Source organism: Acomys russatus, chromosome 5 (genome assembly GCF_903995435.1).
Source record: "Acomys russatus chromosome 5, mAcoRus1.1, whole genome shotgun sequence".
In the NCBI taxonomy this organism is placed as follows: Eukaryota; Metazoa; Chordata; class Mammalia; order Rodentia; family Muridae; genus Acomys; species Acomys russatus.
The window spans coordinates 53,875,943-53,903,006 of record NC_067141.1 but is presented as its reverse complement, the minus strand read 5'-3'; the positions used below and the strand labels follow the sequence as shown (position 1 = coordinate 53,903,006).

Below are 27,064 nucleotides of genomic sequence, written 5' to 3'. Positions count from 1 at the left end.
ACAAAACAAAACAAAACAATAACAAAAACATACCTGTATATTATCCAAGTTTATTTAGGAGATAAATTTTCCCCCAGAGAATTTTGAGGTCAGCAGATGTATGAATTGTGCTTTTGACAGACTTTTAGAAAATTGCTCTCTATGTGTGCATGTATTGATGGCGACTTTCACTAGGAGTATATAATAGATTTGCATTAGAAGTATGTACCTGGGCATATAGTTATATCCTTTTTTGGTCAATTTATAATTCAAGCAGAACTGTGGTCCTGATGTGGGTTATGGAATTTCTAGACAAACTAGCCAAAAGTCTTAACAGGTGTCAGGGTAATAGGACCTTTAGTCATCTCTTGGTATAGCCTATTGCTTTTTTGAAAAAACGAGGTCTGGGTTAAAGTAATAGGCTAGTTCTCTCTTCTGTCAGGGTTTGGCCATGCAGAAGAGTGTTTCTTATCTCACATGCTTCTTGAGCGACTATTCAGAGTGAAGTACAGATCTGGGGCAAATGTGAGCTCCACGTCAGCATCTGCCTTCTGTTTCTCTTTATGTCATGTGATATGCCTGTTTTTTCCCTCCCCATCACAAGGCACTAAATAATGCTTACATGGCTATGGCAGTGCTCTTTTCGAAACTCATTTGAGTTTGTAGCTCTATACTGCTATTTTCCCTTGTGAATTGTACAAAATGAATGATGAATCGCATTGATCCGCTTTTCCTGCTCTCAAACACATAAAGTACACATGTTATGCAAGAGTGAGCATATGGTCTTAGTTTCCTTCCTTTTTTTTCCTTACAAAACAAAACAACATCAAGTTTTAGTCTGTATTTAAAGACAAGTAAGTATGCATGCTATTCCCAATAAAGTTCTTAGTCAAGTAGAATTACTAACATGAGCCACCATTCTAAGGTTCCAGGTAAAACCATGCTGAGAGAATGGACCACCTCTGTTTGACATCTCACCCCAGGCTTCTGTCTCCACACTGTAACTGAGGCATTCTGGGCTCCTGTCTTGTGCACACACATCACGCTGTGGCAGGTGGAGGTGCTTCCTGTGAAGGAAGGTGCCCCTCAAAGAGACTGCAGTCCTAGGAGGTGATCCTCTTGCAGGCTGGGGAAGTCTTGTTTTCAGAGTGCACAACACAGACTGTGAGTGTCCTCAGTCAAATCTGTCGTTGGCTTTCGGTCCCCCGTCTTCCTGCACCCTCCCCTGGGGAGGTCCATGATGTGTATGTGTACAAGCCAGCCTCGGAGGGGGCTTTTGAAGGAATTCTGCGACTCAGTTCTCTAAAGGAGTTGTGATTTTTCTAAGAACTCCATAGGTGCTTTTCCTATGGCTCCTCTCTATGACCCAAGTCCAGGGACTGGACAGAGGCTCCTTAACTATGTCTGTCTATTCAGGAGCAGTGTGCTCAGTGCTGTTAATCTACCTTGCTAAAAGCCAAAAATAGCCAGAGAGAATATACACTTCCCTAAATGGCAACAATCCTGTGACTGTCACTTCCCTTCTGAATTCCTGTTAATAGTACATCACCCTTATAGTGACCCAGACTAGAAATTGCTAAGTCATTTTCCTTTTGTTTGTCAGAGCTGGGGATTGAATACAGGTCCCAGCACTGCTGCTAAGCCACATCCATAACCCCTGCAGAATCTTTCTTGATTCCCAGTCTCTAGGCCATCCATATAATATCACTCATTAATACCGTTCTCCCCTGTTATGACCACACTTCCCCTTAGGCTCTTGTGACTATGCATGTTGACACCCAAGACAGCATAGAAGTTGAGTGAATTATTTTGGGGTGGGAGGCTCCCCATATACCACAGAAAATGAATCTCAAACAAGGAATATGGAAACTTAGTATTATGTTTTGTAAAATTACCATATTTTTCGGATGATAAAATGCACTTCCCCCCCCAAAAGTAGGTGTGTGTCTGTGGGGGGGGGCGGAAATTAGGGTGCACTTTATGGTCCGATTGCCGTTTTTACTGTTTTTCTTGTTTTACTGCTCTAAAAACTGGGTGCGTCTTATAGTCTGAAAAATACGGCAATGCTTTTAACATATAGAAAGTAATATCCTGTCGCCTTTTCCTTAACAAGTAATTATAAGATACATTAAAATATTACTTATTTATTGGGATGATATTCTTGAGGAGCAGTAGCTTACAGAGAAATGGTGAGTGGGCTCTACAGACAGTGTAGATATATTCACTGTGTCAGAGGTTCTGTGTGAACACAGAGCTGAGCCAGGAGTTTGTTCTGCCTATGTCCTCCTGTAAACTATGCTGCTTACTGTGTCCTTTGCCAACCCCTCTGTCTTTCTCTTTCCTATGTAAGTTTTGCAGAGGAAGTTGATTAAAGCTCACCTATTAGGTGATTTTGTTGGCAACGATCTTTATGGATCTAATGGATGAAGATGCACACATTCCTTCCTAGACCGTCCTAGCTGCTTATCTACACTTTTCAGTTCATCCAGAGCAGCAGACTTTTGGAGACTATGCTTGAAATTTTCCGTTTAAAATACATTCAGTGGTGTGTGTGTGTGTGTGTGTGTGTGTGTGTGTGTGTGTGTGTGATTGTGTGGTAGAAGGGACATTAGATATTCTTTGCTGTCATTATCCACCCTATTCCTTTGAGACAAGGCCTCCTGCTGAGCCTGAAGCCTGCCTGGTACCTAGCAAGTCCCAGCGATAGTCATGCCTCCATCTCACACAATGTTAGGGTTTGCTTGTTTGTTTGCTTGTTTTAATGTGGATGGTGGGGGATTTGAACTCAAATCTTCATAATGTCACACAAAGTATTCTTTCCCACTGAGCCATCTTTCTCCACTATTAAGCAACCATTCTCATCAAATGTTGAGCTACTACTGTATTTGCTAAGTTCTTAAGAGAACTGAAACACAGAAATGAAACATTTACAGAGAAGTGGTTTTGTTTTCATCTGCTCAGTCGTAATGCTAAGTGTTAATGCTACAAGGCTCTCATTTCTTGCTTGGACCACGGATTTGAGAAAGATTTGTCCCTTTCGGACATACTCCTGGCGGATTTCTAGGAAATTAGATCTTTGTGTTCCAGATCAATATAGTCATTTCCTGCTTGAGACAGCCAAGTCAGAGAGGGCAGGCCTTGGGCATTTTGACTACAGAGGCAGTCAGTATTCCTTGAATGGAGACCCATGCCCTTATATAATAAGTATTGAGCAGGCTGATCCCATGACTTTCTTTAGCTAAAACAAGGAAATACTACTTGGGCCAGCATTAAAAATAAAACATGAGGCAGATTTACTTACTAATTGCCTAACTGGGAAATCAGCCAGTTTTTAAAGAGAACTTCATTTGTATCTGAAAAATTCTGCATCCAATGACCTGGTGGGTGAGGTAGCATTCTGGGCTATGAAGATGGGAAACAATTTCACACAACATGAAAAAAATAGACTTCTCAACTGTAGCCTCGGCACAGTTTCACAAGGAGTGCCCAGTGAGCCATTTGAGTCATAGGTGAAAGTTTACAACATGGCCTGTGAGTTGTCCTCCAAAGAAAAGACTCTGGGGCCTTTGTTTTTGATTTGGTTATTTATGTTAGCATCCTGACTGATTCTAGCTTTTTCTTTCTTTAGAGAAACACTCCTTTTGAAAGAAACCATTTGTTGGCTTCTGGTTTTTATTTATTTATTTATTACTTATTTATTTCATGCAGCTAGGCCTACATAATCTGGCATCTGATTTCTTGTGCCAGAGGCACAGAGTGCGTGCATGCCGAACCTGAGCTCATGCCCAGGCCTTCTGGGCTTCTGATGGTGCACTGGGTAGGGGATTACATTTGAATCTTTTAAACTCGGTAACACAAACCATGCTAGCTGTATAGTCTGTTGGTTCAACCCTGATGAGGTGGGAGTGAAGGGGAGGTGTAGCACCAAGGAGCGTACGCAGTTCGGCCTTTCCCTTCCCTTTCCCCACACTCTTCCTCTTCTTTCAGGCTGTTGCTATTGTCTTGCATCTGGGAGAATACCTAATGTGGCATATCCAAGGAAATACACACACACACACACACACACGCACGCACGCACGCACGCACGCACGCACGCACGCGCGCATGCGGGCACGTGTCTGCATGCACACACTTTTAAGATAACTGTACTTTATATGGAGAGTCACAAGCACAGTCTCCAGTAGCCACAAGTACAAAAGTCTGCTGCTCTGGGTGGAGTGAAAAGTGCATGCATGTGGCTAGGACAGACCATTAAGGACTGTGTGTATCTTCTCCATTAGATCCATAAAGATTGTTGCCTTTAGGAAGATCGGGCATCTGGGGTGGTGTCTTCTCAACTCTCTGTGTGTTTGCATCACAGGAGTTAAGTCAACAATTGATAGCATGTGTAATTACTGTCTTCCCCATGGGCCCAAGTGAAGCTGGAGCCGTTCGGAGGCCGAAGACTTTTCTGACTCATTTGCTTTGAAAATGTTAGAGTGCTTTGGCCTTTCCCTGAGTACTTCTGAATTCCTCTTAGGACTGGGGTGAGCAAGGCATTGAGATTCCAAAATGTTCCTTTTTCTAGGTCACATTTGGGTCAAGGCTTCCCTAGCTTCCAGGCTCAGAGACAAGCCTGGAAAGATCTGTGGGCTTACTGTGGAGGCTAAAGCTAGAGGCTGGGTCAGCTGGTGTGAGTGCACTAAAAGCACCAGCCTCAGGTAACCTGTGACCGTGGCAGTCTGTTTGAGCTCTCTGAGTTTCAGTTTCTTCTTCTGTTAGATGAGAAGAACAGTATCTACTCCATCATTACTGTAAGGCCCGTGAGCCACCTTACCTCACACAGTGAGGAACCTTACCTCACACAGTGAGGAACCTTACCTCACACAGTGAGGCACCTTACCCCTCACAGTGAGGCACCTTACCTCACACAGTGAGACTACCTTACACAGTGAGGCACCTTACCCCTCACAGGGATGCACCTTACCCCTCACAGTGAGGCACCCTACCCCTCACAGGGAGACACCTTACTCCTCACAGTGAGGCACCTTACCCCTCTCAGTGAGGCACCTTACCTCACACAATAAGACTACCTCATACAGGGAGGCACCTTACCCCTCACAATGAGGCACCTTACCCCACACAGTAAGACTACCTCATACAGTGAGGCAGCACCTTACCCCATACAGGGAGGCACCTTACCCTTTACAGGGAGACACCTTACCCCTCACAGGGAGGCACCTTACCCTGCACAGTGAGGCACCTTACCTCACACAGTGAGACTACCTTACACAGTGAGGCACCTTACCCCTCGCAGGGATGCACCTTACCCCTCACAGTGAGGCACCTTACCCCTCACAGGGATGCACCTTACCCCTCTCAGTGAGGCACCTTACCTCACACAGGGAGGGGGAGGGGCAGGCGTGTTATGCCCCCAGGTCTGTCCCTCAGTTCCACACAAATTAGAAACAACAGTTGAGCTTCAGTTATCCAAAACAAGGGCTCCGGAGTGAAGTTTTATAGTCTAATTCTAGTTTGAAAATTTGGCCTTAAAACAATAGTTCAAGTACTATTGATTTTAGTGCCGAGAGCTACCTGCCTGCCCCTCCCCGACCCGCTCTTACTAATCATTGATGAGGAGGGCCCCAAGGTTCCCCGTGGAGGGTTGCTGGGGATGTCTATGTCTTGTGGATTCTTCTAGGGCATTTTAGGCAACGTATTCCCCCCTGGCCCAGCTTGCTGGATCAAGTGGCTGGCGGAAACTCCCTGGAAGAGTTGAATACAGCTCTAAGGGGCTGATTTGGAATAGCCGAGGGACCTTCAAAATCAAGTCCTTGCAGGCCGGGCTCTGTGCATAGAATTCCTCATTCTCTGGGTGAGGACCAGAGCCAGTAATGTGTCTGTTTCACAATCATTCTGTTGTTTCAGTACGTAACCAGTTTTGGCATAGGCTGCTTGGCTTGCTGTGAGCTAGCTGGAGACAGACCTAGTGTTTATGTGCATGCCTTGTCTCTACTGTAGTTTTTAGTAATTATTTTTTTTTCTTTAGGTCAGTGGCTAAAACTGAGGCCTTTGAAGTGAGATAGGCTTGTATCTTAGTGTTGGCACACTGCTGGCAGAATGTTCTATGACCACTTGCTTTTTCCACATGTGGGCCACTGTTAGATCTCAAACCCAGGACAAACGGCTGAGGTGTCAGGTTAACATCCCAAAGCACATCTGGCTGCCAGATTCTTCCTGCATCCTTAGTTGCTATCTGTTACTGGATATTGCTGGCATACCCTGCCCCTACCTAAAACTTCTCCTGCTCAGGGGCTGGGCTGCCCTTGACCCAGCTGTCCTTCACTATATAATCTGGCCAGTTTGGTTACCTGGTCCCTTTTGGTCTACCTTTTACCTTCCTGGCCTCTTGGTCTGGCTTTCTTCTCTCTCCTTCCTCCTCTCCTCACATGGGTCATGCTCACTGTGGACTCTCCCAGATGTCTCTGCCTCTGTCTGTGCTCTGTCTTTTATCTACAACAGACTTTCTCTTCCACCATATGGGGAGCAGTCATGTCCTTTCCTTTCCTTTTTATTTCTTTCCTTTTTTTTCCCCTCCATTCAGTCACCTCACCTTTACCATAGATATGAAAATGTAAGCCATATATGACTTGCTGCCTGGCACATAAGTGGTAGCTGTTTTGAACAATATTAACAATAGTGCCAAACTATCCAAAGTCTAGAAGCTTGCTTGGGCTAGTATGTGGGTAGAGTTCATTTAGGAAGAAGCCCTTAGGCCAAAGCTTATCTCAGGAAGGGTTGTACTAACCTTTGGACATTGATTTTGTCCAAGGCACAGGGCCCACTTAGCTGGGGGCTGAGGGCCCGTGAACTTGGTGTGTTCTGTGGCCCATTCAGGGAGATGTGAGCTGAGGGGCAGCTCTACCTTTTACACTGCCTAGTACGGAACCACGGGAGTGGGTATGTACCACATACAAGGTCCCTCTTAGCATTTTGTTTAGAATCTGCCATTGCAGAAGCATGCAAACACTTTTGGGGGATCTACAGGCTCTTCTCAAACTAGCAAAGATCTTAAGATTTCAGGTTGAGGAGGGCCTTGCAATTCCTGGGTCGGGCAAAGAAATCTGCCTTTAAAGCTAGTTCCCAAGGTGGGTCTGTCATGCTAGGGTCTTAACCTATCCCAGGAATTGCAAGGCTCCCCTCAGCCTGGCAGTGTAAGAACGCTGGCCCTGGCTACCAGTTATGAAGTTGAATCAATCCTTTGAGACTCTGTGTGAAATCTGAGTTCTGTGTCATGCTGACAACGCTTAACTTTGCCCTCCTTTGTCCTCGCCCTTGGTTTTATTACCTTCCCTAACCTCAGCTGGTTCCCCGTGACTTTTTGGAGTGAAGTAGCCTCCCATGTAGACTCTGGTCTTGAGAGGCAGGAGGAATTCCCCCACACCAAGTCATCTTCCTCTTTTGAACCACAGTCATTGTCAGGCCTGAGTCCACCCAAAATTCACCTCATCAGGCAGGCAGCATTACAGTGAACAGCCATGTGGGTGCTGTCCCCCCCTAGCTTGCCTGGCGCTAACTGTTTAGGTGACCAGGGTGAAGTCATTTTGTGTCTGTTCTTGGCTAGAGAAATGATACGTCAGGGTCTTTTTGTTTGTTGGTTAATTTTTGTTTTTGCATTAGCTCCCAGAGGCAGGAAGTTCGGCAATTATTAGCCTGGATTTATAATTTCAAACTTTGAATGATTGTGTTTCACATTTCCCAAGATAAACTAAAATCGTCATTGAAGGCAGAGATGGCACATCTAGCACAGCCTTTGAAAGTAGAACCTCGCAGAAGATTTAGTCTTGCTAACATAGCCTTAAAATGCCATTAGAAAGCAAGGAAGCACAGATAACGGACCCTGGGTTGGCCTACTTTCTTTCCCACCTTTCTCCAAGGTGTTTTCTTTTGCTTTTGCTCCTTGCTGTATCTCTGGTACCAAGAAGGACCTGTCATAGTTGCTGCTGAACAAGGATTTGATTGCTGAGTGACTGCACGGTCTCCATCCTGTAGGGTTCTTGAGGTTAGGTTGTTTTTTCTCAGAGTTGGGGTGGGGGGGCATGTTGCTCATTGTACACAAGTCTTTGAGGTTTCTTTTTCTTTTCTTTTTTCTTTTTTTTTGCAGTTTAACTATCTCAGGAAGAAGTGAATAGAAGAAAAATTCATACACACATTTTGAATTCATGTGTGTTTTCTATTTAAGTTTCTTTAACTTTTTTTTTGAGGAGTGAATTCATGAGCACATTGTCTGTTTATCACCCTTCCCCACCCAACAGTTCCTCTGTGTTCCCTTTGGATTCTCATCTCAAATTCATGTCTTCTTCTATAAGACTTTATTCTAAAACTATACATTTTTTAAAATTAGACTTTGCTTTTTATAGGATTTAGGGTCATATCAAACTCGAGCAGATGCAGGGTTAAGGAGCTGAGGTGCCCAGCTTTTGGCAGTTATGCACTAACCCACTATAAACATTAACATGTGGAGACTTCCCTTATGCCGTCTGCTCCTGTGCGTGCGTGTGTGGCCTCATGTTTTATGAACACCCTCAGCTGTACACATTGATACGTCACTGTCGCCCACCATCTATACTTAGTTCTGCTCAAATGTTAGGCACAATAAGCGAAGCTGAAGTGAGCATCATCGGTGTGCTCCTGCCACCAGTGGAGGAGGTGGCGTCCCATTGCTCTGCATCTTGGCCAGCAGTTGGCCTTATCTCTGCCTCAGGCTCGGCGGTTGTCCAGGTCTACCGAACCATCTCATTGCTGCGCTCAGCCCTTTCCTCTCAGTGTATTTTGTTTGGAGTCATTGTGAGCAAATTGTAAAAACATTGTGCAGGTCCCCCCCCCCCCCCCACCCCAAGTCTATTACATTTTTTTTTTGATGCTTGAGTCAATGTTTTGTTACCAGACATGAAAAAGAAAAAAAGTGGAGTTTCACTGCATCCTTGTCAACACTGTTAAAACTAAAACAAAAAACCAAAACCAACCAAACAAACCCATATCCCTCAGCTTTTTATAGGCATGTGTTGTCAGCTCCTTATGTTAATTTGTTTCTGTTGCTTTAATTGCTTTGGTCTTTCTTAACAGTTGACTGTTTAGCCAAAGCATCATGTTTGTGGACAAGGTTGGAGCTAATGCCTTCTAAACATCAATGTTTTTCAGGTCCCAGACCAGCTGTGTTTCTTCAGCATGGCTTGCTGGCAGATTCTAGTGTCTGGGTCACCAACATTGACAAAAGCAGCCTGGGTTTCATCCTGGCAGACGCTGGCTTTGATGTGTGGATGGGGAACAGCAGGGGAAACACCTGGTCTCAGAAGCACAAGACTTTTTCCATTTTTCAGGAGGAATTCTGGGCCTTCAGGTATTTCACAGTTGGTTGTGACTTGAGTCTGTATCTTTAGCATTCTGAAGGCAGAAAATGTTGGAATTTAAGTGGGGAGGCAGGTTCAGGAGTAACTTCAAAGTTTTAATAAAAGGGAGCTGATGTCTTTTGAAAAGTTGTGAAACTTATCAGGAATGTAAAAAGCAACCTGAAGGTAAATTTAAATAAATGATTTAATAAGTGATTAGGTTCTTGTTAGGAATTCTTGTTATTCTTAACATTCCTGGCTTGGGGGGGGGTGCTGCTAGGTTAAGCTTCGGGCGCCAAAACCCCATCCCCATAACACACATGTTATTTTATTACCCAGATGTTCATTTTATAACCCTCTCTCTTACTTCTGGCTCTATCACTGAATTGTTCTGTGACACTTGATGCAACATTACAAACCATGTGTGTTTATTTCTATAAAATGGAGATAATAAAGTCCTATCTTATAAACTCACTGGGGCCTCAAGTAAGAGTCAAGGAAGAAGCCCTTGGGGTATTCTAAGTGTGTAAGTGAATTCTAACAATCCAATTGTCACTTTCCTCAACACACACACACACACACACACACACACAAACACACACACACACGTATTATAGAAGGTTGTCTCAGTAGATGGTTAAAAGCCACCCTGGTCATGAATCACAATTTATTAGAATATGTTTGTTATAACAATGGATACTTAAATGCAGGCCAGCAGTAAATTCAATGAACCAAGTATGGCAGATTGGCATAGTGAGATAGGATACATAGCTATAGTCACATACCAACATGGAGGGAGCCAGCTATGAAGGAGATATGTTATATAATCTCATTGGCAGGAAATTTGTGAACCAAGCTAATTTGTAATGTAAAAACTTAGAGGTGTTACCTTCAAGAGGGTCAATTGGAAGGGAACGCAGGGGGCACTTCCTTGGTTCTAGACATGGTTAGTGTTTTGAATTCGTGTAGGATTATTCAGCCATGCTCAATGCGTGGCAACATACTTTGTGCTAAGGATTTGTGTGCTGTTCTATTTTTGTTTGCCATTTCAGTGAAAAAATCCTTTGTTTTTTGCATTATAGTTTTGATGAGATGGCAAAATATGACCTACCTGCTTCAATTAACTACATTGTGAATAAAACTGGCCAAGAACAAGTGTACTATGTGGGCCATTCTCAAGGAACCATCATAGGTATGTATGTAACAGAGACGGGAAAAGCGAAATGTCTTTGAACGCAAAAATTATGTTACTTCAAATACAGTTTCTTTTTAAATGCCAAGCAGAAATCAGGAGTAGGACAAGGAATTTTCAGTAATAATCTAGAGAAATCCAGAATTCTGTGTAAATTGTTAAGTGTCTTAAAACTGACAGAATTGGTGTCAGCTATATCCTGTTAAGCTTTCCAACGTAAGCCTCATAGGGACGGGAGAGGGTAGGCAGATGGGAAGTGTTCTAGTGTCCAAAACCGTATAGACCTGGTAAGAAAATATACTTGTAAATGTTCAAATTTGGGCAGTTATGAATAAACCCACTACAAACATAAATATATAGAGATTTACCATATGCCTTCTACTTCTGTACACACATAGCCTCAAGTTTTATGAACATCCTCAGCTGTACACATTGACGCATCACTATCCCCCAAGCTGGGGTTCAACTGAGTGTCCAGTGCTTGCCTACCATGTCTGAACCCCACGGTTTAACCTGTACCACCATCCAAAACAATTAAGTCAGAAATTAAATAAAATTAAATGAAACATAACAAACGACAAGAACAACAGCTTATACTTTGTAGTTTATGAAAGATATTTGCATGTTTTTGTTCATGGTGGTATGAAAGTAATGTTTTCATGTGCGTGTACGTTTGTGTGTGTGTGTGTGTGTGTGTGCAGGACAGACATTAGCTGTTAGTCTTCTCTTGCACTGTCTGTCTTGTTCTTTTGAGATAGAGTCTCTCACTAGCCACCATTCCGGCGCTGAAACTAAAAGTGTAGACCACCACACGTGGCTTTGTGACATGGGCTTTGGGGATTGAAGTTGGGTTCTGTTTGTAAGGCAAGTGCTTTATGGAGTGAGCTTCTCGGTTCAATATGGTTTTTTTTTTTTTTTGCATTATAATTTTTTATTAATTCATTCATATTACATCTCAATTGTTTTCTCATCCCATGTATCCTCCCATTCCTCCTTCCCTCCTGCTTTCACCCTATTCTTCTCCCCTATGACTGTGACTGAGGGGGACCTCCTCCCCCTGAATATGATCCTAGGGTATCAAGTCTCTCTTTGGTAGCCTGTTACCCTTCCTCGGAGTGCCATCGGGCCTCCCCATCAAGGGGACATGGTCAAATATGGGGCACCAGGGTTCATGTGAAAGTCAATATGTTTTTGTTATAAAGAAAAGTACAAAGCTTTGGAAAGATTGAAAAAGGCAAGTCAGCACTAATTTTAACAAGCAAGTTTCTCTAATGAGAGGCTGGGAACGTGTTCCATAATTTATTGGATTCTGCCATTCTTGTTCATGGCACGTGTTCTCCATAGAGTGCGTTCTTCAAGGAGATTCACCAAGTGAAGAGTTTGAGTGGGAACATGTTAAGCTGCCTCGTCCTCTTCCTTATTTATGTTACTTCTTTTCTGACTAGGCGACTTGTCTGTTAGGGCGCATTGTGTCTAACGTGTGCTAAGGACCAGTGGCATGGGGGGAATCTAAGAGGGGCATAAAGGATACTTTACAGCTAGGGGAGTCTAAATGAGGCATTCTGCTAGATGGTCTGCAAATTAGGGGTGGAAAGACAGGCAGGAGTAGAAGTGTGGGGTGGTGCTGTGGAGATGCACACTGCCATGGAAACGGGAGAGACTTTTTGGTTCTCTTACCCTGCACCTCTTTCCATGAGTATTGTAGGCTTAAATCTGGATATCTGGCAACAAATCCAGATATGTTGAGCCACAATGTTTAAAGAGCTCTGTTCAAGTGTACAAGGGAAGTGTCACTTGTGTGGTTAATGGGCTTTCTCTAGAGGGTATGATGGCTAACCTGTCTTGTGTTTGTTTGTTTGTTTTGTTTTGTTTTGTCTTTCGAGGAAGTACTAGATCTAATTCTTGATTTTACTCCACAGGTTTTATAGCATTTTCACAGATGCCTGAGCTGGCAAAGAAGATAAAACTATATTTTGCCTTGGCTCCTGTGGTATTTCTCAATTTTGCTTCAAGCCCCGTGGTCAAGTTAGGACGTTTGCCGGACCTTCTTTTTGAGGTACTTGGATCCCATCCATATCCCTTCTCCTCAGATATCCTATTCGGAGCTGGAAAATTGGTCACTAGAGAAGACTCGGCAGCGTCCTCTGTATATGCTATTTACTAGACAGTGGGTGTGCTTGCTTTGACTCCCCTTCCAGCAGACGCACCTAGGCAGCCATAATATCAATTAGGCATGCAGGTGCATGTATTTGTAGTTAACATGTTAGTCCAGCTTCCTACCACCATACAAGGAGGGTACAAGGAAGTCTTTGAAAAAGTAACAAGTATTCCTAGGCTTGCTTTTCATCCCTAGAGCATATGGCTGTGCAGGAGTGGACAGGTGGTGGGAGACCGGAAGTATTCCATTCCTCTGTATTTGTTCCTATCCACACTGAACCTGACCAAAGACATTACTTTAACATAGTATATTTTATAATATGGCCCTTAGCTATTAGTGCTTAGCGCTAATCTATGCAACTGCAAGCTGTATTCAAAGGGAAACAGCACTCATGAGAAGGGTTTTTAGCTTATTAAGATTGGATAATCCATTATTCCTATATTATATATCATACACACACAGACACACATGTGGAATCCTGTACAGCATTATATACAGTCATATGCTGTGGATACGTTTTTGATGGTTTGTTTGTGAGCCCAACCTTTAAACTGAGCCATGGCTCCAGTCCTGTAATGGGCTTTTGCCAGTGAGCAATCATGCATTGGGTTATGGCCCCAACAAATTACAGTGAATCCTATCATCTAATGATGTTGTAGTCTAACATGACATTCACATGTTTGTGGTGATGCTAACATACAAAAACTTATGATGACAAGAGTTACCTGAAAGTGTAGGGCATATAGTTATGCATATTATTTATGTCAAAGTTGGCTTTAACTGCCAACTTGATACATCCTAGTGTCAGATGAGAAAAAGAGTCGTAAATGAAGAATTAATTACCTAAATCACAGTGGCCTGTGACATGTCTGTGCGGGATTGTCTTGACTATTAATTGACACAGGGGGTCCCAGGGCACTATGGGCAGTGTCATCCTTATGCAGGTGGTCTTGGGTTGTATAAAGCTGCCTAAGCATTAGCCTGTGATGAGCCGGCAAGAATCTCCCTGGTTCTCACCTTAAGTTCCTTTCCTGACTTCCCTCAATGGTGGAATGTGACCTGCTTGTGCAAGATGAAATAAACCCTTTTCTCTCCCAATTTGCTGTTAGTTAGAATGTTTGCTGACAGCAACAGAAAGCAAACCAGAACAATGTCTCACTTGATAATGGCTGTCGCTGGTTTATTTATATCCTAGCCTTTTCGTCATTATTTTAGTATGCATTAGGTCCTGCTGCAGGGCATGGCTGGCATACACTGCCCTCTACCCAGGGTGTAGCAACCTCGGTTTGAATCCGAGTCACACCACCAGATGATTGGTTAAAACGGAATGAGCTAATGGTGACAAAGCTATATTATATAAATGCAGGTTTATTGGAATGATGTGAGAGGGGGATGGGAGGAAAGGAGAGAGGCATGCGCTGGGGAGGGGGGCGGGGAAGGGAAGAAGGGAGAGAGAGAGAGAGAGAGAGAGAGAGAGAGAGAGAGAGAGAGAGAGAAAGAGAGAGAGAGAGCGCAAGAAGGGGGAAGGACAGGAAGGGGAAAAGGGGAGGCAGAACCAAAATGTCTGGATTATATACCGAAGAGTCTCTGGGAGAGGGGAAGCCCTGCCCTAGGTAGAGGGCAGGCCATGTCAGCCACCCCCTGCAGCCTGGCTAACCGTATGTACTCCTTCATCTTGCAAAAATGCCTACTGTCAAAGCATGTGGCATGATGTACCCACGGTGGACTTATGAGCCTCTTGTTCACCGTGTTTTGACTGCGTCATGTAGTTGTGTCAAGTGATTGACCTGTCCACGTAGAACTGTGCCAGGGCGCTATGGGGTGGTTGCAGGGTGGTGGTGTTACTTGAGAATTTGGTTCTTAGAACTAATCCCTGGTGTTAAGTGACTCATTAACTCATTACTTAAAGGGAGGTGTAACAAATGTGCTCGCTCTCTGATCTCTCTCTCTCTCTCTCTCTGTTTAAAACCCTTTCATAGGAAGAACTATAATGTTATATACTCCAGTGTTATGCAGTACATTTTGGGTTAGAAAGAGCTATGAGAAGTAACTTAGTCAGACTCTTGTAGGAATTCATTGTACCAGCAAACATGCTGCTGAAATTTTCTTTTACTGTCTTTGCTAATAGTATCGATTTGCATGACTACAAGTACTCCCTGGCTGTGAGGCCTCCTCCCTAACACCCTCTCTAGAATTGCTCAGATTGGAGGTCTTTTCTAGAGCCACATATGAGCAATGCATCAGGAGAAATATATTTTTGTTACAGTGTAGACGGTATCCAACTCTGCAGAGTGTTCTGCATATTGAATGCTTCCCCTAGGAGAGCTAGCTGGTTAGTTGAGTTTCTTATTAACCACTGCATAGGCAGTTTTTGATTATAAAGACTTGCTATTAATTAGCTGGAGTCCTGTGGTGGGCATTCAGGCAGGGGGTGGCTCTAGAGTGGATACTGGGGGTGTGGTTGCTGCTGCAGGAATGCATGTTATAAATCTAGCTTGTCCCTTAGACTTTATGAGTTAGTTTGGTGGACCTAGAAATATGACACCCCCCCCCACTTTTGAAATTACATTTTGTAAATTCTGACATGGGGATCAAGGACCTGTGTTTTTCTAAAGACATTCTCTGTGATTTCTGATGAGGACTGCGGGCCAGGCATGGGGAACTCAAGGTTTCAGACTATAGTGCTTTATGGCACACACCTGCAAAGTTAAAAGCAAAAAAACAAAACAAAAAACCAACCAACCAACCAAACAAACAAACAAATAAACAAAAAAAACCCTCACAAAATAAGAAAAACAAAACAAAACAAAGTGAATAAATATTTGTAAAATCTCTTTTACTTAGTTGCTCTGAAAAATACTTGTTGCTTTTGTGGGAAGAAAGTGTTCCCCTCAAATCCTTTGGAAAAAAACACTCAAGTATAACTTACTGACCTATCAAATGACCATTACGTAGGCACTAAGCCAGGAGTTGTGAGTGGGATGACTTTCCATGTCACATGACCTTTTCTCCACCTGGACTTTACTTTGTGGTCCTTTTTAGCTACTTCTTATGTGGCTGTTCTGGAGATCACTCAGAGCTGATGTCTGTTCTTTGGTATTGATACACTGTCCAATAGAAGACTGATTTGACAGTAAGTATGTTGGCTAGGTTTTATGTCAACTTGACACAGGCCACAGTCATTTGGAAAGAGAAAACCCCAAGTGAGAAAATTTCCCTACCTGATTGGCATGTAAGCAAGCCTTGGGGGCATTTTCCTAATTAGTGATTGATTAAGGGGAGGCCACCCCTGGCCAGGTGGTTCTGGTTGTTATAAGAAAGCAGACCTGGCAAACCAGGAGGGAGCAAGCCAGGAAGCAGAACTCCTCCATGGCCTCTGTATTGGCTTCCTGCCCAGTGTGAGTTTCCGCCCTGACTTCCTTGGATAGTGGACTGTGGTAGGGAATTATAAGCTGAAATGAACGCTTTCTTCCCTGGGTTTTTTTTTTTTTTTTTTGGCCATGGAATTTTTACCAAAGTAATTGAAACCTGAATGAAGACACACGGGGATCACAGCCTGTCTGTGGAGAGCCAGATTTTCTGGGAGAACCTAGAATACAGGGCTAGACATTTAAACTAGTGCAATATTTACATTACAAATCAGATGACTGACTTTTTTCTTTTAAAGGGAGGAAAAAGGAAGTTCTGCTTCACCATCCTGAGGATTAGTGATAAGCCAGAACAAGTAGTAGTTACTTGTAGCATTGAGCTCAGCAAGAACACTCAGTTTCGACAGAGCTTGTCGATATACCCCAGTCGTCCACTCAGGGGCGAGGATCAGCCTGCATGGGCAGTTTCATCCATTTGCCCTTATGGCTTCCTTGCTAGCTCCTACAGGCACGTATGTGGCCTCTCTTCGGACTTTTTGGCTTGTAGAAGTGTTGTCTTAGTTCCTGCCTTGGTTGTTGTCATTGTCAGTGGCTGTTTCCTCCATGTATGTGTCCGTCTTTGTGGTCAAATTTCTCCTCTTTAAAAAGATAATTGAAGGCCTAACCTCTATTTCATGTGAGTCACTTGAAAAGAGCCAGTATCCAAATAAGGACATTCTCAGATACGGACAGCTAGGACATGAATGTCTGCCTTTTAAGGGATCGTAACACAACCTGAGACATTTCCTTTGTAGATATTGGAGTTTTCCATTCTTTCTTGTCCTAGAATTGGTGGGTGTGAGCAAGAGTGCAGCGGGACAGAGCTGAGTTCCCTGTGAGGAAGGCCTGTCTCCTGTTGCACAGTACATGAAGATCTGCCTTAAGAATGCAGTGATGGCCCTGGTTGTACATGAACACAGATTCAGTGACTATTAGTTAGAGACAGTGCAGACTGAGTATTGGAAAGGTTTTTTTTGTTGTTGTTGTTGTTGTTTTTAAAATACAGAGCCAGAGAGCAAGTGAGTCTGAGTTTGGCCTTGTGGGCTGAGTGGTTTCTGTTCTTGACTAGTCCTGTTTGTAGAAGCACCCAGAGGTAACTCATAAACTATATTCATAAATTGGCTGTATTCCGGTAAAACTTACAAAACCACACGTGGTGCTGGGGCAGGGAAGGTGAGGAGTGATTAATTGTCTAATGGTTCAGAGTGATTGTTTCATAGGTACAGATGCAAGGATTTTGAAGGTGGGCGGCAAGGGTGATTGCAAAAAGCCTTACTGTTCTTGCCACTGAACTGAACAGCTAACAATAATTCAGGTGATAAATCTTATGTGTTTTACCACCACAAAGTAATTCTGAATAATGAACAATAACCACGCAGGGTGGCTCACACCTATAATCCAGTCTTTGGGAGACTGAGGAAGCAGAATTCCCATGAGTTTGTGGCTAGCCTGGGCTATATAACAACTCTGAGGCCAGCCAGGGCTATGCAACAAGACCCTCTTTTGAAACAAACAATAAACTGCCTGCAAGGGATGGTGGGGTGGGCTTGGCCCATATTGGGGTAGAGGGGAACACACTCGCTTAGAGCCACAGTATCTTCTCAGAGGTAGAGAGAACCATTTGGGAACCACCCTTCTACAAATGGTCCTGGTCACTTCCCTTTATTAGCCTACTATAAACTTACTCCGCTTTCTGCCTCTGTCTTTTCATTTTGGGAATCTAAGCTTAGCCTGCCTCTAAACATATATGATTTACTCGGTAAGTATCTCACAGGTTTCCTGTTCAGAATGTTGGTTGAAGCCATCTTGTTCTGGAGGCCCCCATCCCCCATGGGGACATTTGTATGTCTGTGCTTTGGAAGGCATGTTGAGCCCGGTACATGGGATTGAAATGCTGACCTGTCCTCTGGTTTCTTTTTCCTTTGCAGGACGTGTTTGGACACAAGCAGTTTTTACCTCAGAGCTCGACGATGAAGTGGCTGAGTACTCACATTTGCACCCACGTCATCATGAAGGAGCTTTGTGCAAATATCTTCTTTATTATATGTGGCTTCAATGAGAGGAATTTAAATATGGTATGTATGTACATCACACTGAGGCTTGATCTTAGCTGTCAGTTATTTTCTATGGATGTGCTTATTTGTATGAGAGATATAGACCTGGACCCATCAGACATTAAATCTTTCATTTAAGCTGGCTGCAGTGGTGCATGCCTGTTACCCAGCACTCAGGGAAGCAAAAGCAGGCAGATCTCTGTGAGTTCGAGGCCAGCCTGGTCCACAAAGCGAGTCTAGGACAGCCAAGGCTACACAGAGAAACCCTGACTCATAAACCAAAAAGCAAACAAAACAAAACAAAACAAAACAAACAAACAAAAAGACCCTTTCAAGCTAGTCGCTGTGACACACACCTGTAATTCCAGCACTCCAGAGGCAGAGACAGACAGATCTCTGTGAGTTTCAAGGCCAGCCAATCTACAAAGCGAATCCAGGCCAACCAAGGCAACACAGAAAAAAACAACAACAACAAAAAAAACAAACAACAAAAATCTCTTTCATTTAAGAAACATAAGAGTCAACTTTAGCAAATGGTACTGTCTGCTGCTGCCATTGGCCTCATTCCTATCAGCTTCCTATAGAGAACCTATCTAGAAACAACTAATGCGTGGATCTGTCAGAAGTCATAATATTTATATAACATTTATTCTTGTAGTGTATTGCTTTTAAAAATGTGTGTTTAAATCTGGAGTGTCTATATATATGTATTTATGTACGTTGGTTATGGAGTGTAAATCTCTGGCTTGTGTTTCTAAATGTGTTTAAGAATGTTGGATTGTGAAAACAGATTTTAAAATTCTGGAGTAAATCCATGCATGGAGGTGCATTCGTTTGGAGGGCTGAGGCAGGAGGACCTTGAGTCCGAGTCTGAGTCAGATCCTTTCTCCCACAAAATACTCTGCAACGACGGTGGTAGAGATCTATTAAAATAGTTTAATTTTTTTCCTAATATTAAAACAAGACATGAAACTTAAACATTTGGAAATGTAGGGAAGCATGAAGAAGATGAGGATGACGTGCGGTTGCAGCCTGCACACCATCGCACTTACCCTAGTGTTGCTTTTCCTTCATAGGCACCCTGGGTTTCTTTAACAGGACGTATTTGTAGTCAGATATATTCTGATCTCTCAGAGATTAGTATTTTGAAAAACCGTGTTTAGATTTGTATTATCTCATTCTTTGAAGAGAAAGATGTATTTTTCTGGGTCATTCTCTAAATCACCATGTTTATCTTTCAGTCTCGAGTGGATGTGTATACGACACACTGTCCTGCAGGAACTTCTGTGCAAAACATGTTACACTGGGGCCAGGTAAGCACACCAGGGGCACAACTAGGCTCATGTGAAGTTAGTACCGAGTACAGTCGGTGCTCAGTAAGCCATGGAGTCCCAGAGCATTGCTCGGCATTGCCGGTCCCAAACAAAAACAACAGATCGGATCTGTTTTCTTCCTACAGTCCTGGGGGCTTGTCACTGAGTTGGTGCCACTTTTGTTTTCTTCCGTGATAGTCACTGTGTTAAGCAAAAGCTCATGGGGCAGGTGGCATGACTGACTTGTTCCTTCTTCTCTCCTGTTCTTTCTCCTTTATTCCCATCTCAGATTTTTATATCCCTTTCCTATGCCCCTTTCCTTTCCCCTCTCTTTTTTTTTTTTTTTTTTTACAGATTTATATTCACTCATGTTTGATAAAATATGATTTCCTAGGGACAGAAGCCATCATTTTGTCAATAATCCACAAATACCATGTGCCAGGCACATCAGTGGATAAACCAGCCATGGCACTCGTGCCTGATAACTGGGGTGGGGGGGTTGGGGGGAAGGGAGGGTTCACAAAGTTTTATACTTTATCACGTAAGCAATGTATGTCAGTTCCAGGGCACTTAGAGTTCAAATATAGATAAAAAAGTATCTTAAAATGGAAATAAAATTACTCTAATAGTTCCATACAGATAGTAAGTACACATTTGAGGTAGGGAATATCTCCATATTTCGGGTGGGAGTTTTCTCTGACTTGGCTTGGTACCTATTGCTGAATCAATTAAGAAAAGAAGCAGTTACAGGGACAATATTTGATATAGAGGAGGATTACTTTTCTTTCTTGCTATGGCTTTACAACTTGCTTGTCGTTTCCCATTTGACAATAAAGGGGGACTTGTTTCCACCTTGGAACGTATTTTTGAGAATGGTCTTTTCCAACTAGACTCATCCTAAGCATGAAATACTTTTGCTGCTTAAGCTCAAACCAAGAGGCTCTAAAGGCATCTTCGGTAGCAGTTTCTGAGTACTGGGCAGATACCGCTTGCCTCAGAACCACCACATTCCTCTAAGGATATTTAATTAAGCACTCTTTGAAATAAAAATAAGAGGTGGGATTGCAGACCTCACCGTAAACACTGACTTTTAATAATGAAGAGTATGAGGCTAGGAGATGACTCAGTGGATGAAGGCACACTGCCAGGCCTGATGACCCGAGTTTGGTCCTCAGAACCTACAAGGTCTAACTAAGGACAAAATGCACTCCAAGTTATCCTCTGACCTCTATATGTACACACACACACACACACACACACACACACACACACACACACACACACACGCCCCTCATACATAAATAAACTGAAATAGGTAAGATATTTGAATATAAAATAAAATAAAACCTATGGGATAGCGGATGGCTCAGCAGCTAATGTGCTGGCTGTGTAAGCCAGGAAACTTGTAATTGACCCCTAGAATGCACAGAAAGGTAGAAGGAGAACTCCAACTTCACAGAGTTGTGCTTTGACCTTCTCAAGTGCATACAACCCCTCCATCTTGTACACACAAAAATAATGAACAATAATTAAGAAAAAAAAATAAAAACAGACTCCTGTGTCCATAGACATCCTATTTCATTTGGACTGGGGAATCTGTGCTTTGGGCTCTTATTTTTGCATTGTTAGGGAGATATAAGTTGTACAACTCCATACATTTTGTCAGAATCTATAATGCCATTGCTTCAAGTATGAAAGGGAACACCTGTCACCTCCAAGAGTTACCTCACTTTCCTGGGTAAGACCTTCCCAAGCAACAACTGACCTGCTTTCTGTCACTGTATTTTACTTTGCCTTTTCTAGGGCTCCTGTGAGAAGAGGCCTCTAATACAATGTACTTGTCTGGCTGTTTTCTTTTTCTCCCAACATAATTATTTTGAGTTGCTCCATGCTGTGTTTGTCGGTAGTTCAATCCTTTTTATTCACAAGGGTCTGTATTTTTAAAAAGTCTGTCAGCTTCTTCCACTAGCCTGGTGTGCAAGTCCCTGATGGTGGATGGCCCTGAGAGCACACTCTCTTTCCCAGGAGCCTTGTCTAAAGAGGTGTGGTATGAGCTGCCCTCTCAAAGCATCTCTTTAAGGAACAACCTTTTAGGTTATTGTTGTGTCTGGAAAGCTCAATGCAGGTGACAGAGTTTGCTGTGGCTTAGAACAGGGGTTCCCCAGAATGCCAGGTGACAGTTTGCTGTGCTTAGAACAGGGCTTCCCCAGAATTCCAGGTGACTAGAGTTTGCTGTGGCTTAGAACAGGGCTTCTAAGAATGCAAGTTGTCCATGCTGTGTCTGCAGCCCACAGCTACCGCCTAATCGATGCTTTAGACCTTAGAAAGCACTAAGATTCACAAATACCCTTCTTTCGGGTCCTTGCTACTCTCCAGTTTATTTCTGTTTGTGGTCATTTGTTTTCTTCATTTATTCTCGTACTAAAATTCCCCCAACATGTGTGAACATTTTACCCTTCTGTTTGGCCCCATTTCTACCACCTCAGAAATCAAGGATGTCTCCAGGCTGCCTGAGGTACCTCGAAGGCCAATAGTGAGTTACGCATTAGCTTAGTGTGGTATGCCCTGTACTTAAGCAAAGCGGAAGTAACCACTCAGCCTGTTGAGGCTGTGGCTGCCCTGAGACTGTGGCTTTAGTTGTGGAAGGAAGGCTTTTACTTCATTGTCAGTGTCTCTGGCCCCCACTGAGCACTGAATTTGAGTGGGAGCAGCTGAGCTGGCTTCATTCCAAGTATCTGCTCTGACTCCAACCGCTTCTCTCTGCCCTCTGATGCAGCTGGTCGGTCAGGGTCAAAGACTGCAGGCTGAGGCCCACAGCATTGCTCAAGGCCAACTCATGACCTTGGGGTTTCAGCATTTCCAAATCCACAGCTTAGTGGAGAGCACGCCCTTTGGCCTTCTGCTCACTGTGACGTCCCTCTGTCCTACAGGAGTTCTTGGTGTTTTTTTGTTACTGCTCTCCCCCTGGGCTCTTGCTGCGGCCTTGATGCCTGTGGTCAGATGGCCTTACTTGCTCACAGTCTGCAATGTCAGTATGCATGCACAACTCCAAGTAAGATTGCTAACTCTTTGAAGCAAAATTTTAATGGAAAACCTCTACACAGATAAAGTTCATTTCATAGGGGTCACCCTTGTGGTCATAGCTGTTTTTCCAACCATTCGGTCAGAAATTACATCTTGTGGTAAAGCAAACCACTATACTGTTTAAATTTTATTTTAAGTAATTATTTGGAGGTGAGAAACAGACCTGGATTTGGGCCTAACTTGATTTCTGAGGATCTGATTGACCCGAGCAACTCTGATATTACCTCAAACTTCAATTTCCGCTAACTTTTTCTCCCCCTCCAAATGTTATTATTTTTAGGTTGTTAAACACAGCAAGTTTCAAGCTTTTGACTGGGGAAGCAGTGACAAGAATTATTTTCATTACAACCAGGTAAAACTTTTCATTAAAATGGACTTAGAGAGCTCACCAGGGAAGGCAGCATTGGCTCCCCAGAGCTCAGGTGGGCTCAGCTGATGGGAGATTCTTCTTGGCAGATTGCCTAGGCAGGGTGTTCCCTTGGTCCATTCAGATCTTTCCAGATCTGCCAGTGATGGGATGGCCCAGGTCTCCTGTCCCCATCCTTTCTGGCTGTAGATAAGGGGTCATTGTCCTTCAGTAGGAACATAAACATACCCTTTAGAACCAAGGCTGTTGCCAGCTTGCTAGAGGGGAGACCTCAGACATTTTACATGGCTTAAGCCCTTTCTTCCCTGTGCAAATAAAACTTCCACTTTTTTGAGCACTGAGTTCCCTAAAGTATGAGACCCCTTTTCTTAATTCTCAAGATAGCCCATGTCTGTGGCTTAAAGTTTAGAAAATTGACCATGGAGGATTTGTGTGGCTTCTCTTTCATTCAGAGGGAGAATGTAGGAGGACCTGACTCCACAGTCCCTCCCTGCTCATTTGAGTCAACAGCTTTGCCTCCACATCTGGGAAAACTGACACTCACTGGAGATTAGATAGTCCCTACAGGGCAGCAGAGGGCAACATCTCCACAGCTCCAGTTTCCCCTGTAATGACTACCCCAAAAATATAATGAAAGCAATTGTCAAAATGTGGGCTTTTTTGTTTGTTTGTTTTAGTTTCAGATCAGACTTGGAGATGTTTGTTTTTCAATGCATTTACTACCCTTTAAAAAATTATAACAAGAAAAATTGCAAAGCTTTCCGTGATTCTTTTTTTTTTTTTTTTTTTTCTCCCTTGTAGAGTAATCCTCCGATGTACGACATAAAAAACATGTCTGTACCCACTGCTTTGTGGAGCGGGGGCCGGGACTGGCTGGCAGACACCAGCGACGTCAATATCTTGCTGACTGAGATCCCCCACTTGGTGTACCACAAGCACATCCCTGAGTGGGAGCATCTGGATTTTCTCTGGGGGTTGGATGCCCCCTGGAGGGTATATGATGAAATGATCAGTATAATGAGAAAGTACCAGTGAATGCCAGGCTTGAGATACATACCGTTCAGGAGGGAAAAAAGATGTCTGCCTAATTTCTGGAAAATACCTATGTTTTCTTTGCCTAGATCTTTGGTATTTTATGTGCAGGGAAATGATGACTTTGAAGATGCCTACTGCTCTCTGGTTAGTGAGGAGCATGCTTGCTGTCTTCTGCTTAGTTGTGACTGCAAATGACTAACAAACCAGTGTCACAAGCCGTAAAGCCCTTTTAAGCCTTTAGAAAGTATGAGTGACACGTGAAAAAGCCATTGTGATAATTTTTGTTTACTTTTTATGATTGTTTTTGATGTTCATGTGTTGTAGATGTGTGTGTGTGTGTGTGTGTGTGTGTGTGTGTGTGTGTGTGTGTGTGTGTGTGTGTGTGCTGTGTGCTTGCCAGACTTGCTTGTGTGGAGTTAAGGGCTTGTATCCAGGATGTCTTCCTCGGTTACTTTCCATCTTATTTTTTGGGACAGAGTCTCTCTTACTGAACCTGGAGCTCACCATTTCAGCTAGACTGGCTGGCCTGTGAACCTGCTGGATCTGCCTGTCTCTACCTGCTGCCTCACCAATGCTCGGGTCACAGGAACCTGGTGCCCCACCCGGCATTCTACATTGATTCTAGGGACTGGAACTCAGGTTCTTCTGCTTGTGTTGCAAGCACCTTCCCGTGGACCACCATTTCCTCAAACCCTCCCCATGGACCACCATCTCCTCAAACCCTCCCCATGGACCACCATCTCCTCAAACCCTCCCCATGGACCACCATTTCCTCAAACCCTCCCCATGGACCACCATCTCCTCAAACCCTCTGTAATTTGAGAGCTACTCAATTTGTATTCCCACCCATCTCAAGTGAACACATACAGGACATGAAAAGCTAGCCAGGTACTCGGGAGACCAAGGCAGAAAGGCTGCTGTGAGATTTAGGGCTCATCTAGAAAGTGAGACTTTGTCTCAAGAAAACCAAAGACATTTGGGAATCAGCAGCAGCAGCAGCAGCAGCAACAACAACAACAACAAGCCAAAAACCAAAACAACAACAACAACAAGCCAAAAACCAAAACAACAACAACAAACCAAAAACCGAAACAACAACAAACCAAAAGCCAAAAAAACAACAACAACAAACCAAAAACCGAAACCCAAACCCAAAGTCCTCAGTTCCCATCTCTTTGCCGTAGAGGGCTTCGAGCCGAGTGTTCCTGGGCTTACCTATGCAAACATTTTTCATGTGTTTATGCACTAGCTACTCAGTCAAATCCAGTGTTGTTCCAGCTTCTCCAGGAGTAGTCTCTCTTTAGTTTTTATCAGACTTTAGTAACAAGCATTTAGCAAAATATTTGGGTCTTCCAGGCTAAACCCCTCCACTCCCTCCAAAAGCCCAGGATCTTGAAAAGCAGTTTGCACTGATTAAAAAAAAAAAAAAATCTGTTGTAAATCCTTGAAGATTGATACAATACACTGCGTTTGTTCTGTTGTGTGTGTAATTGGGTCACTTTTCTGTGAAGCAGCATTCTGTAGAGGGACAAACTACTAATTTTCCAGAAGTGAATGTGCCTGCGTGAAGCCAAAACTGATTCATTTTCACACAAATGAACTTTCAGACAAAGTTCAGCGCAGGGCTTTCGCTTTGGGAGCTAGTGGTGTAGACACTGTGTTTTAATGACTCTGCTTTGCACCTGTGTGCAGGATGCCCATGTCTGTCTGCTTTGCTTGCAACGATGTCACTATTGTCAGCTGGAAAGTTGGTAAGCTTTCTGACCTAGTTTCCTTAGATGCAATGATATGACTTGATATCAGTTCATACATGTAAGTAGGATGATACAACTTGGTAACATTTTAAAGGTTTCTATGTAAATGTTTCAATAAACCTCAGCCTCACAGGCCTGAAAAATGGTGTGGTGATATTTGATTTTTAATGGCTAGCCTATACTTTTTCTTTTGGCAGGACACAGAGTTTTCTTTCTCTACTTTCACCCCCAGCCCTGGAAAGCTCTCTTACACAGTCCATGAACAATTTGGGGGAAAGAGAGCTGGGGCTGGTTGCCTGGTCCGTGCTAGGGAGGCTCTGAGTGCAGACCAGGCAACACTAAAGCCCTTCCCCAAGCTATGGGTAGTTGCAGGCAGAAGCTTGCACTATCTGCCACCTCCTTCCTTGAACAGATGAGGCAAATAAAGCCAGCAGAGACAGTTCATGCCTTAGTGCCTAAAACAAACAAACAAACCAACCAACCAACTAACCAACCAAACAAACAACCCACATCAGCGGACTCAAACTATTCTTAGGTACTCGGTACACACCATCGCCCATCTTTGCGTGCTGAGTCCAATAAAGCCTTCATTATAGTGACCATATGAGGATGGACACAATAGGTACATGCTTTGATTTACATAAACACCTACATAGGTCCAAAGACTGGCATAACCTCTGTGTGGCTTTTCCTGGTAGCCTCAGAGAGAACTGAAGTAGAGAAAGCAGGGAGTCACCCTCCTCCCTGGCTACAGGTCTCCCCACTCGTACAAGGAGCTCTGGTTTTGTTTTTTTTTTTTTTTTCCTTTGACCAAGGCAAACTGGCTTTGCCAATGAAGTATGGAGCCGAAAGAAAGGGGCAGAGGGCTAGAATTGCTAGCTATCATTTCCCCCAGAAGTGTGGCGAACACGCTGGAGAGTGACTTGGTTTGGCCAGCAGCAGTTGCTGATCAAGGGCCTCCCAAGTAGCTGCGAGAATGTTTTCTACCATCTACTTTTCTCTCTGTCTTTGCACTGAGAGCTTTTCTTTAGAGAAGTGGGTTGTCTACAGGCGCAGACACCACACAGCTGCCCTGGTCACACTGGCTTTCACTGCCTGTTCGCTTCCATTTGTAGTCTCCTGTCCTGGATGCATAAACCTTTGTGGCCAACATTCCCCTCCCCAGCCCACCCCCGACCCAGGCCTAAGGAGCAGCTTTGTGTATTTTAGGCAAGCACTCCACTACTGACCGTATTTCCACTCTGGCTTAGTTAATCTTGGTATCTGTGAGTTCGGACTCACCCTCTGACAATTTGGCGGGGGACTCCCGGGTCTTTTCAAATGGCCAGGAGAGGGCGTCAGATATCCGCCAGC

The 27,064-nt window shown here is 43.6% G+C and overlaps 1 protein-coding gene across 1 annotated transcript in view; it reads left to right on the top strand.

The window, feature by feature from the left end:
• Lipa (lipase A, lysosomal acid type) overlaps window positions 1-23,996 on the top strand; it is a 29,471-nt gene extending 5,475 nt beyond the window's left edge. The window contains exons 4-10 of the mRNA XM_051146356.1: window positions 9,160-9,358; window positions 10,430-10,539; window positions 12,459-12,595; window positions 18,033-18,179; window positions 19,400-19,471; window positions 22,836-22,907; window positions 23,724-23,996. Of these exons, the coding sequence (XP_051002313.1) occupies window positions 9,160-9,358; window positions 10,430-10,539; window positions 12,459-12,595; window positions 18,033-18,179; window positions 19,400-19,471; window positions 22,836-22,907; window positions 23,724-23,957 (971 nt within the window). The 3' untranslated portion in view covers window positions 23,958-23,996. The remainder of the gene's footprint in view (window positions 1-9,159; window positions 9,359-10,429; window positions 10,540-12,458; window positions 12,596-18,032; window positions 18,180-19,399; window positions 19,472-22,835; window positions 22,908-23,723) is intronic.
• The last annotated feature ends 3,068 nt before the right edge of the window (window positions 23,997-27,064 follow it).